We start from the raw sequence: 12794 nt of genomic DNA on the forward strand, positions 1-12794 counted from the left end.
CACAACTGAACCACGAGCTGGCTCTTTCTGTGGCTTTCTTTCAATTTGTCTTTTACCATCCTGATCACTTTGGACTTGGTCACACTCCCACCTGGCATAGGGCGGGCATTTGGGAGGAACAAAAATAGTGAGAATGTAGATAAAACACTAATATTTTTGAAATATTCTTACTTCAAAGCCACTTCTGTCATATTAAATGAAATTCTCTCCGTCTTTCTTTGGGCTGTGGCCATGTTGCTGTGTGCTCCTGGCAAAGGTCCACTCCATGCATCTGTTGGCTTTTTTTTTAGCTTAACTGGCACGTGGCACATGGCCTGTCCAGCCTCTTAGCTGGAGAAAAAATGGTGACTTTTCATTTATTCCTTTTATTTAGCATTACATTTTTGTGTAATAAGACAAATTCTGTTTTTCTCGTTCCACGAGCCACCGTGGCCGTATCTGCATTAGCAAATAGTGTCATCCTGAGATTCATTGTCTGTGATCCAAGCCTTCTGGAGGAGGAGGAGGTGATGATGTGGTCACTTAGGACTTACTCTAGTCTCATCCTGTGGACTGAGTGTGTCAGAGATGCATTGGGTTCACTCCTGGAGATTATCTTCTGGTTTAGCTGCACCCAGAACCCTTCTGCTCCAAACCAGAGCACAAAGAGAAGGACCAAAGGACAAGCTGCTTCCAAAACGCATCCTGAGAGGATGCTAATGCAAATGTGCTCAGCTGGGTTCCATAGCAGGACAATTCTGAGCGCTGTGTGAGATGAGCATGGTAAAGCTCAGTTATAGATAACCAGCAATTACTCATCGTATCCCAGTGGGAAGAGAAAGGAAGGAGAATGAGGAAGGGGTGGGAGGAGCACACTTTCTACAAGAACTGCCAAAAACGTCAGCTCTGTCATACTTGTGAAGTCTAACAGAGCTGAAAATGTAGACATCTTTTTCTCGAGCACCTTCCAAACTTGTGGTGGCTCTGCCTGAAATTCTGTAGGTGAGGTAGCACCATTTCCTCCACCTACCGTGGCTGTGATTGAGTGATGGGGAAGGCATGATTTTAAGTGCTTTATTTTTGGCAGTAGAAGTTAGAAGCTGCTGCACGTAGCAGATTGCAACCTTCCATAAAGCACGTGGGAGCCTGCAAAGTAGAGGCCTGTATAGCAATTTGGACGAGGGACTGTTGGACGGAGGTTGTGCAGGACCCAGACCACATCCAATGCACGTGGGTCAGGCTCGCTCTGGTTCAGTTGGTGTTAAATCACCTTAGTGGTGCTGGGGAGATGTTCTCTCTTCTTCTAAAGACCCATCCAAGCCTGTGCTTTAACTCGCTAGAGTATTTTGACTTACAAAGAGTCTGACGGGGTTTTCACAGAATCAGCCAGGCAAGTGTATCTGGCAGGTGTATCATCATGGAACAGACCCAAAATAGCTTTTGGAGAGCTTGACGTCAGCTATGCTGCTTGCATGTCAATGAATAATATATATATATATATATATATATATTCCACGTATATATATATAGGAGGGGAAAAAAAAAAAAACCTCTTCTGAAATGTTTTCTTTGTCTTGTTTATTGGATCAGTGTCATCCAGTGCATGAATACTGGCCAAAGTTATCCCATAAAGACCTTTTAAAGACAAATTATTTCTTTTTTTGAAGCCATGCTGATGCAAAATCAAGGATTGCTTTCTAACCTTCACTCATTTTCTTCAAAACATGTAGTAATTGTATTAGCAAAGAACAATTTAACTTTATTTTCTTTAATACATGTAGATAATTTTCCACAACTGTGGTTTTGGTAGTGTTTTTAGAGCCAGCAAAGACTCAGATTCATATAATAGACTGATATCTCAGCACTTGAGTTGCTTTAAACCTTATTTGCCATGGAAAACTGGTTAATTGATTCAACAGTGTCAATACTCATGTGTACAAGGAGGTGTTAGACTCAGAAGGGGAGGAGAACACAGCAAACAACAGGGAAAATGGGATTTGAAGGTTTGGAGATCTACAGACTAGAAGGCACCTAGGAAAACAGTCTGCAGAAAGGGTAAGGAATCGCTTCCTCCTGGAGAGCTCTGGTGGGATGGAGCAGAGCTGTGAAAGGGTTTTGGGTTGGGTGTTTACAGAACCCAGATGTTGTGTGGGTGGCTTTTAATCCACAATTTCTCAGGTGGAGAGGCTTGGTTCAGCTGTGCTGTGGTGGTTGGGTGTGGAGGTGGTTCATCATGGAGAGATGTTGCAGCCTCACTGCTGCTTCTGGTGCTAGGGAAGGCTGGCGTGTGTTGTTGATACAAACACCAAGCCTGGCACCTGCTGCTAAAGGTGTGTTTTTTGAGGTGGAAAGCCCAAATTCCAATTTTAGTGTTTTCTCTCAGAGAACCCACCTGTGCCTGTAGATGCAGGTGTGTGTGTGAAGTGGGGAGAGGATAGTCTCTAAGCTCATGCCAGAGTAGTTTGGCCATGTAGGTCTGATTGTACTCAGTAGTTGCACTGTAGAAGTTCCTACTTACCTTATTCTCGTCCCTTTTACCCCATTTTTCTGGGATGCAAAGCCCCTAATGGGAATTAGACACCTGGTGTCACTGAGATTGGATAGAAGTTGGGTAATAAACAGCTAAAATGAAGACAAATTTTAACCATAATCCCTGGCCAAGAACTGGAAATTTCTGGTACAAAACATATTTTTTTGGCACAGCAAAAGTTAAATAATTCCAACCCTTTATTGCTTTCTTTTTGGCACTTTTTATAAGACGGAGCATACGAGGAAGAACTGTATCACAAGACTGGTATCCAGGGTGATGCATGATGAAACAGGCAACGCAGTCAAGTAAATAGCTTCAGCCCTTAAGATGGAAAGGGAGGGCAGAGAACTGTAGGATTTCTTATATATCACCAAAACAGTGTTTATACTGGTTATGTTTTGCATAATTGAAAAGCCATGAGACAGTTCACTAGAGAAAAGGACATTTTGAAAAGAGATTAATGGTGTGCGCTCGGGGTTTGGAAGGAAATTATAGTAGTAAAGTTGCTCATGCACTTCTTCAATTTTTCATCCCTTCTCGCTCATTCTGGGAAGAGAGGATTCATTTGAATTTTTTCCATAACTAATTTATTTCAGTGTTTTGTTCTGAACAAACTGGATGCTATTTGAAGCGGAAACATGTGTGGACTATTTAATGCCTGCAGGGTAAAACCAACAAGGAACACATGGAAACAATGCTGGTTAGGGACAGTCTTCTTGCAACACTGTTCTCTCCATGGATGTCCTTGTGGTTTAGGATTTTACCCATGCTATTGGAGAGGGGTACTCAACAGCTATGTTAGGGATTTTTTATTTTGGGTGGTGGTTGCTATTTGGAACATTTATCAAAACGCAATATTGGTGCAAACATCTTTCATCCGGCGCTGGTGTGGTCTCTTCTGCTGCTGTTATTATTTGCTAAAGACTTGCATATGTGGTGGTGGTGGGAATAAATGTTGTGGTTGGGTGGTTTGGCTCTACAGGATGAGTGCCCCGGGGGAAGGAGAGGAAGGGTTTGTGTGTCTGTATTGCAGTATCATCCCTAACCTGTCATGGAGAGTCGTTACCGTGTGATAATTGCTCGGTTATTTAGGCTGAACTGATGTCAGAATAAGATGCCATGTTCCATATCTCACAAGTGGATGGAAAAGTTAAACAATTTCCTTAAAAAACCAGAAACATCCAGCCCTAACCATAAAAAACTCATCTCTGTACACAGAAAGGCTCCCTTGTTCCACCTGCCCCACGTACAGGAGGAACACCATCCCAGCACCGCACAACACTCACCAACATGATGCAAACCCTCTGCCCAGAGCTGGGGAGAAGGGGCAGATCTCCCACCTCCTGGGCGGGAGATGAGGTTACTGTGTCTCCTCTCCTGCTCTGTTGATGCTGAGAGAGAAGAAGAGGTGGGATCTTCACCCAGCCAGCAGAGCCGAGTGGTTTTTGACATTGAGTTGCCTTCAGCTGTCATTGCTAACATCTCTGTATTGACACAGTTCCTCCTCTTTGTGCAAGCTCCACAAAATACGTGGCATGTTAGGCTGTTGGTATCTGTCAAAATCAGTGGGAAAAGATCTGATCTAATTAACTTGAGGCTTTTGGGGCAGCTGTATCAAGTGTTTGACCCATAAAGTTTGTAACCTAGAAGTAACCCAAAAGCCTCTTGCAGTCAGGTTCATGCTCCTTGCCTTTGAGATGCCCAATTACACCATCCAACCCCAACAGCCTATAGATGAGATGTGGAAATGGAATACTATTAATGTGATTTCTCTTTCTGTCCACAGTGGGAGCGCCTCTGGTTCCTGATCCTCACCTTGTCCTTCTTCCTGACCCTGGTCTGGTTTTACTTCTGGTGGGAAGTTCGCAATGACTACAATGAAATCAACTGGTGAGCACAGCCTCCATGCTGCGGGGAGGCAAGCCCTTAACTGATCTGGCTGCTATTGTATGCCTCTAAAAGGCTTTTTCAATACCAGGTCGGATGCATTTGGGTCCTTCTGATGGACTTGTTAATGACAAGTAAATGGAAAGCGAGGTGGAGAGAGAGGGCAGAGAGCTGCTCCTGCCCATCTGTGCTGATAGACGTAATGTGCTCTCCTATCTCCATTTCTCGGCTGTAAGAGCTTGGGGCAGGTGTGCACCCTGAAACAGCTTGAGAAAACGAAGTGGAGCTGAAATCATGTAGAAGCCTTTTGTATTTCTTTCATTTGTTTGTTTCTATGATTGTCTCTTTTTGGAAGCAGCTGAGCAATCTGGCCAAAACTTTCCACAATATAAATATAAATGAAAAAAATATTCAGCCTGAAGCAGACACGGGTGTGGAAAATTTTGCAATGTTGGAAGAAGCTGTAAAGCTTTCCACGGGAATGTGCTGGGCAGTTTGGGGTATTGCCAACTCCCCCTCAGTGCTGGAAATCATCCTCTCTTTTACCATCTCAGCAGCATCCTAAAACATTTTTATAGTACCTTGGGCTCTGTTCTAACTGAACTGCTTTGACAACATCTTCATGTCAAAAATAATATTTAAACAGAATTTTTAAACACAGCGGGTAGTTGATCTCTTAAATAAACTGCCTGCTTTAGATACTAGAGTTATGTGAGGAAGAATGTTTACTAACTTAATGATGTGAGCTCTCTCCTCCCAGGAGAGTGTTTTTTCTTTGCTCAGACCAACACTCGGAACCGAATCCAATCACTACTGCTCTTGCTGTTTCTAACAAGAACATGAACAAAATGCTTGATTATTTTTTCATTTTTAAGGCTATTTTGCAAGTCCCCTTTCAGCTTATACCTTCAGGATGTGAACGTTCCTGTTCTGCTCTAGTACAAAGCCAAATTAGTTTTAACTCGAAGTTGAGAAAGGTCTACAAAATCATGTAAAGATGATGAATACCCTGGAAATGCTGTGAGTGGACAATGAAGCTGTGGTGCTGCAAAGTTTTGGGTTCCCAAATATTAATGTGGGGATGGGAGGAGATGGGGAAGGCTGCTCCATGTACAAAAGAGGTATTTGGGCTTTGGTGCATTTTACTTGCCCTGTGCATACTGGTTGCATGGTATTGGAAGCACTTCTGGGTTGACAGCACTGGAAAAGCAAAAACAATGTGCACAAGAGCCATGGAAAAGTCTCTCTGGATGCCAAATAACAGGACTACATCTGTCCGTTCAAGCATTGTCATTCAGTGCTGAAAATGGGTCAGTGCTTTGCATGCACTGTAACCCCAATTAGACCCCTGCTCCATGCGCTGGCACTGGAGGTTGAGGAGAACAGCAGGGTTTCTTAACAACAGCCTGAAATGCTGCAGAAAGGCTGGGAGGGGAGGATGGTAACATGGGGTGAGGTTTTAATTGCAGCTACGTCAGTTGCAGGGAGAGAGGAAACAATTTCCACTGTGGGTCCTTGCAGGCTGAGCCTGCCCCCTTCCCTCCCCATACAGATGGGTGGGCTCCATTAAAAGATGATGGTAATTAGGGGAAAGTTCCCAGCCAGATGGGACACACAGAAGAGATAAAAGCACCATTTCGGTCCCGGCAGAGCTGTGAGCCTGTTGCTGACTGGATATGGCTATCACTTCTGGGGTCAATGTTCTTTTGATACTCATTCCTATTGCCTCCCTCTCTGCTCCATGATCTATTTACAAGCCATGAACTCTCCCTGACTAGTACAGAATAGAATGGTTCATCTGGAAAGGACCTAAAAGATCAAGTCCAACTGCCTGACCACTTCAGGGCTAACCAAAAGTTAGAGCACGTTATTGAGGGCATTATCCTCATTATTATTTTAAACACTGACAGGCTTGGGGCAACAACCACCTCCCTAAGTCTCTGTCTGACCACCCTCATGGTAAAGAAATTTTTCCATACATCCAGTCTGACCCTCTCTGGTACAACTTTGGGCTGTTCCCATGTGTCCTGCTGTTGGTGACCAGGGAGCAGAGGCCTGCACCTCCCTCTCTGCTTCATCTCCTCTGGGAATTACAGAGCAATGAGGACACCTCTCAGCCTCCTTTTCTCCAAACTGGACAACCCAGCCTCTTCTCAATCACATGCCCTCCTATGGATGCATTCAAATATCTTAAAATCCTTTTCATATTTACGTATTTTTATAATTATATAAGAAGGGCTCTTTGGGGCAAACATAGTCCTCATGTGGGGTCTAGCGCACTGAGGTGGTGACAGGCTCCATGGAGACCCTGGGACAAGAAATTGCCTTCATGAAATTGCCTTCATATTGGTGTGATGAGCTGCTGAGCTCAGTCGTGCCTCATGAAGCTCATCCTCATGAGCTGTCCTTCCTCACATTGTGTACAGATAATACTACTGAGCCTCCTTGACCTGCCTCGTCACGGCAGGTGAAGGAACATGTCCAGCCAGCCCTTGAAGTAGGACTGTCACCGGTGCTAAGCCAGGTTGATTGTGAAGTCCTCCTGAAACCCCAAGGATGAAAACTTCCATCTCTGGGACTTGTTCCAGCTCCACACCACCCACTGTGAGGAGGTTTTCCAAACCCAAACCTCCAAGGGCCATTTCCCATTGTGACAATGTCACCACAAAGAGATTGGTTTCATCATCTTCGCTGCTGTCTGTCAGCATAGGCAGCAATTAGATCATCTATTAACCTCTTTTCTGTGAGACTAAGCAAGTTCAGCTTCCTCAAGCTTTCCTAGGAAGCCTTGTTTCCCAGGTGCCTCTCCACCTTGGTTTGGTAGCTCTCTGTTGGACCTCCTCCAACGTCCTCCTTGAACTGGGAAGCCCCAACCAGGACAGGGTGGTGCTGGTGGCACCTCACTGGTGTTGAGTAGATGGGAGAGCAACTTTCCATGGTCTGCTGATCCCTTTCCTCTTAACACAGGCTGATGTATGAGTTGACCTACAATTGAGGTACCCTGTTGGCTCCCACAACCTTATGTTCTCCATAACCTCAGCATCCTTCTCAGCGTGCTATCCTCTCAGTTTGTTGGGCTGAAATGACACTTGAAACCTGGATTCATTAAGAAGTTCTTCATTTCTTAGCCCACATGTGCAAGGCATTGCTAAATGCTGCTGAACATGTTTATAGGGATGAATTAAGAGGAAGCAGAAACCTACAAGTGACCATAGCAAAGTCTGCCTGAAGTTCAGGCCACGCAGCCAGGGTTCTGCAGTGGATGCACCTGCCTAAGTAGAAACCAAATTGACCTCTTAATTAAATCGTGGTAGTGGTAGGGTTTACCTACATAAATGTGTGTACTTGGCCTTTAAGCTTGTAGAGACTTAAGGGACTATTCTGGGATTGAAATGGGCTTTGGAGAAAGACAAGGTAAAATTATAGCCTGGCATGTATTGCTGCAGGCTTTTAACCTTTTTCTGTGAGGTTTGCTGCCTGAATATGCAATGAGGTCTTTGTCAGTGAAAGCCCTTTGTGTCTCTTAAATGGAGAGTAAAATCTTTTTTTTTTTTTTTTTTTTTGCTTTGGGCATTTCCTTTTTTTGTGGCAACATTTTGTTGCATTATACTTCAGATCTGTGCAAGGTCAAAGCCTACATACTGCAACAAAACTCTTGACCTTCATTAACGAGAGATGCAGAAGGTGCTGTAACTTGTGAACCTGGCTGTATTTCCTCTAGAGCAAGACTATAAATTTAGCAATTTTTTTCCCCTTCTTTAGTTCTAGAGATGGTTCATCTGGTTTGTGACTACCATGGAAACAGCATTTTAAAACAGTCATTTGCACATCAAGCGAAGACCTGAAGGCCACTTTGAAGGGGCATCAGAGCAAAATTCAAAATGTACTGAAGCTGAGCTAAGGAAAGTGCTAGTGCTGGCATAAGCAAAGAATGCACAGGAACCTTATTATTATTATTTTTTTTCTTGGACTCCTAGAGCAGAACCTGAACATAGATTGTGTTTGTCTAGCCCAAAGATTTGCTCTGCAGATCCTTTGTGGGAGTTTTTTTTCTGGGTACAACAAACTGGGGAAGTCATCAGGCCAGAGTTTGTGGCTGATGAATGATGCAAAATTTTTAGTGATGGGAAGGGGGATGTGGAGGAGGTTGAGTCTTTGAGCTGCTTACATGCAGTATTTGTAGTTTGTTCTAACAAAAAAGTCTTGGCCAGTTCATGAGCTCTCAGTTTTCACGTATTTTGGAAGCCCAGTACCTACTGTGTTATGGAATCCCTTAATACAGGGATTTACATGGAGGTAATTAACACAAATCCAGTCAGCCTAGTGATGTCTTTTTCTAAAAAATTCACTGGAAAACACTTTAGTCCAGGTCAGACTTGAACTCTCAGAAGTTTCAAGGAGTGTTCTGGGATTTGGCTGCCTCTCTGCTGGTGCAGTGGGACCTGGGTACTTTTGGGATGTTCTCTGCTTATTTTAATGGGAGCCCCATTGAATGTATAGGACTCCATGGTGGCCCTAGATGACATTGGTGCACGAAATAAAGGGAAGACTGAGGATCCTGCAACTGTCTGGCCTGCTGTGGTGAAAAGGTGATGCTTCAAGAAAAACGTGCAAAAGCATCCCAAAACATGATTTAAAAAACAAAACAAACTAACAACAACAAAAAAAAACCCACAGATTTTGTTCTTTGTGATTCATATGGCTGCTCTTTTAAGGGTGTTTTCTTCTGCCTCCTTCCTCCAGGCCTCACTGAAGTATAGCTACAGCTGCATGCAGTGGTGTCTGTCTCCTCTTTTAAACACCGTAGTGCGTGAGACTGAGGGTCACGTCAGCTCTGGGGATGCTGTTTTATAAAACTAATCCCTATGGTGTTCGTTTCAGCTTTTTGACAGCTCCTGCTCAGGTTCTTTGAGCTCAGTCTCAGTTGCTTTGCTATCTTGTCTGTTTTTTTTCGGGGAGGAGAAGGGGGTCCTTTTGGACACTGACAGAAGCACCAATTTTGGTAGGCATGTGTCTGGAGTACCATGGAAACATGCATGTGCTATAATTGTATTATCAGTAGTGCATGGGGATCTGAAGAGTTCTCAAAAGCCTTTGCACCCCAAAATCCTGTTGGTTATACCAGCTTTTGTCTGGGAGGTAGGGATGGGGATGAAGGGGCACCTCTATTTTGGGGAGGATGCTGTTCCCTGGGGCTGTATTTACATCAGCTTTTCTGGACAGTCTTCTAGGCCAGGGACAGTACAGGACTGAGTCTGTCTTGAGTTTTGCTGTAATGTGCTTTAATGACTCTCCAGTCCATCTCCAGGATAGCTTTACTGGGAAGTGCATTGCTATTTAAATGCAAATTTGACATTTGAGACCCACTGCCGGGCACAAGGGACTGTCTCTGGCAGTGCTGCCAGTAATGGACTGCTTCACCTGATGCTCCTGTTCACAAAGCTCTTCTTGTGCTGTGGCTTCGTGAACGTGATGGAGAGAGGCAGGCTGCTGAGCCAGATCTGCCCTCTGAAGTTTAGGGTTAGGAAACCTGATAACTGAGAACAGAGAGGGTGCCTGGGTGAATGCAGGAGAGAAGAGGACTAAAATCAGCTTCAGCAGGAGAACAAAGCCTGCCAAGCAGCAGAGAGCTGGTAGGGATTGAGCACTGCAATTCCAGCAGCTAAGGCAGGGAACAAGCATGGGCTTCTCTGGTTTTAGAGCAGTTCTGGAAAAAAATATGGCCTCTGTTTTTTGTTCTGCTACACCTCAGTGAGATGGCAAGTCTTCTGTGTGTTCTCAGGGGAACTGAAGGAAATTTGCTTGTGAGTGATGGTCTAGAGGAACCAGAGAAGCTGTTTTGGAGATAAATGCTTTGGAGATAGACCTGTAGGATGCAGAAAAGGATTTAAGAGCCCTGGTGGACACCAAGATGAACACGAGGAAGCCATGTGCTCTTGCCGTGAAGAAAGTTAACAGTATTCTTGGCTGCATGAGGCAAAGTATTGCCAGCAGATCAAGGGGAGGTGATCCTTCCCCTATGCTCAGCACTGCTGAGGCTGCACCTGGAGTGCTGGGTCCAGTCCTGTGGATGCCCCTTGCAAAGATTGGATCATGGAGCCATCGAATGGCTCATCTCTTACATAGCTTTAAGGTAACCAGAAGGGCTGGGACAAGGGAACTCGCTGGGCCAAGAACCCCCATGGCATCCTTCAGGCTTGGTGGACAGACCCTTGAGTTGGTTGGAGAAGATCAGAAGGATGTGGATCCTCTTCCAGCCTCATTTTGGGAAGCCCCAAGCTCACTTCTTGACCATCTCCACTCTTGCAGGATTGGACTTTCTTTCCAGACCACTGAAATAAAAGGCACTGTCTCTGATACATACAGAAGATCCGATTTCTTCCATCACCTTATCCCTCTGCAAAGAGTTAGTGCCTTGAGTACAAAGCACAGTTAAGTGCAGCAAGACTTTTCTTCCCCGTCCTTGATACCATCTCTATAATGTGTTTATTACTTTGTGAACACACGGGACAGCTTTGGACCTATTGTTTAGGCAAACAACAGCAAATATAAGGATACTTTTCTCTTGTTTATAGGGAATATTTTTCTGAAAACTCATCCTGTATGTTTGTTTTTTCTCTTTTTTTCCCAGAGTAACAATGTTGCTGTGTTTGATATAATTGTCGTATTCCTCTTTGCAGAGTTAATTTCCCACAAGGGATCAAAGCACAAAAGCTGCTTTTTTGTTTTACTTTTCAGAATGGTTTGTGCTTTTTTTGCTGCCTATCCGTGCAGTAGAAGCTGAAAGGCCCATTTTCTACAGACTTGTCTAATCCTAGTGGCGTTGCTATGTCGTTGAGTCGCTTAATCTCTATTTCATATTTACCTTTCAGGTTTTTATATAACCGAATGGGATATTGGAGTGACTGGTCCATTCCAATACTTGTAACGACTGCTGCTGGCTTTACGTACATTACAGTGTTATTGGTGAGTACAACACCATTTGCTGAAGGTCTTTGCATTTGTTTTTTAAAAAAAGGGCACGAGCTTCTTACCCTACCTACAACTTGAGCAATTTTTCTTTCAGAAGGGATTTCTCTCTCCTTTCCCTCTCAGCCTTCAGTTGCCTAAAATAAAGTGAAAAATGTGTGGTCGCTGACCCCAGCTGATTAAGTGCAAAGTTAGACACCCTGAAACAGCCTTGTCCCATGTGGGATTTCCAGGAGCTGTGCACCCATGGACCAGACTCTCCAACTCCATGCCTCTTGGAGGTCGAAGTCTCTTCATCCCCATCCCTTCCATTTAGGAGGACCTGGGTGTTGCCTGCTGAACCATCCCCACCCCAACCCTGATTTCTGACCGAGCTCATTTGGCTGTATTTTGGGGGTGGGTGGTGTGTTCCTGCATGTGCCAGCACTGAATGGCCTTGACGTGCTGGTGTCTGACTCTTGTGTTCTTCTTTCCAGATACTAGCCCTATGTCACATAGCTGTGGGACAGCAGATGAACCTGCACTGGCTTCACAAGGTAAATGGATCTTCCAAGCTCAAAAGCAAGCAGGGTCTCAACGACAAGGGTGCTGACTGGGGTACTCACTGTCACGTTTTGAGGAAAAATGATAGTCTTTAGATGTCTGTGGTGCTTGTCCCCATCTTGGAGGACTGAGAAAATTATGCAGCAGTGGCAATTAAAGCCTGGGGACAAGGATTTTTTTCTATGTTTGGGGAAATGATTTGGGGTCCCTGTTGATGGAGGGCCTGCTTTTGGAGATTGAGAACAGCTGTTTCATTAGGGCAACCTGGCTTTGGTCTTGGTTCATTATGGCGCTCTACTATGAACCTTTTATGTTCCTTTCTGTGCTGAACCCAGCCCCAGAGGAGAGGCTGGGTGGATGTGAAGCTGTTCAGGATGTGGTTGGAGCCAGTGACTGAGGAACAGCTTTGGAGATGATGTAGGTGTTAGGGCTGGGGGTGCACAATGCGCAGGTTGGAGCTTGCTGAAACCCAAGGAGGTCCCAATTTGCATTTAAATCAGTTTGAAAAAGATTTCTGAGAAATGTAAGAGAAGATACAGATCTGGTGTTTGGAACACAGAAGGGGAGAGGAAGGGTTGCTAGCAAGCTGCAGAGAGAGGCAGTGCCAAAGAAAATGGCTTGGCAGGATTAAATTGTAACTGGCAATTTGCTAATAGGTAATTAAGGGACCTGTCCTCAATCTGTCAATACGCAGCTCCTCCTGAAACCAGTTCTACATATGAAAGGTCTTGCAGGATCGGAGCATGAGCAGATGTACCTTCCCCTTGGACATGGAGAGCACAGACATCCCCTCCTTCTTTTTTTTTTATTTTTTTTTATTTTTTTTTTTTTTAATTGATTTAGAAATGATAGAAATGGTGCTTCCTCAGGAGGAGGGAAGGATGCG

General features: G+C 44.5%; 1 protein-coding gene across 6 annotated transcripts in view; it reads left to right on the forward strand.

Annotated features, from left to right (window-relative positions):
- The window catches only part of GDPD5 (glycerophosphodiester phosphodiesterase domain containing 5), a 159418-nt gene that overhangs the window by 107428 nt on the left and 39196 nt on the right, over nucleotides 1-12794 (forward strand). For all 6 annotated transcript variants that reach the window (XM_082751871.1, XM_082751873.1, XM_082751872.1 and 3 more), the window contains exons 3-5: nucleotides 4296-4399; nucleotides 11269-11362; nucleotides 11842-11901. In XM_082751871.1, coding sequence (XP_082607997.1) covers nucleotides 4296-4399; nucleotides 11269-11362; nucleotides 11842-11901 — 258 coding nt within the window. The remainder of the gene's footprint in view (nucleotides 1-4295; nucleotides 4400-11268; nucleotides 11363-11841; nucleotides 11902-12794) is intronic.

This window comes from Aythya marila (genome assembly GCF_965140915.1).
Source record: "Aythya marila genome assembly, chromosome: 1".
Lineage (NCBI taxonomy): Eukaryota > Metazoa > Chordata > Aves > Anseriformes > Anatidae > Aythya > Aythya marila.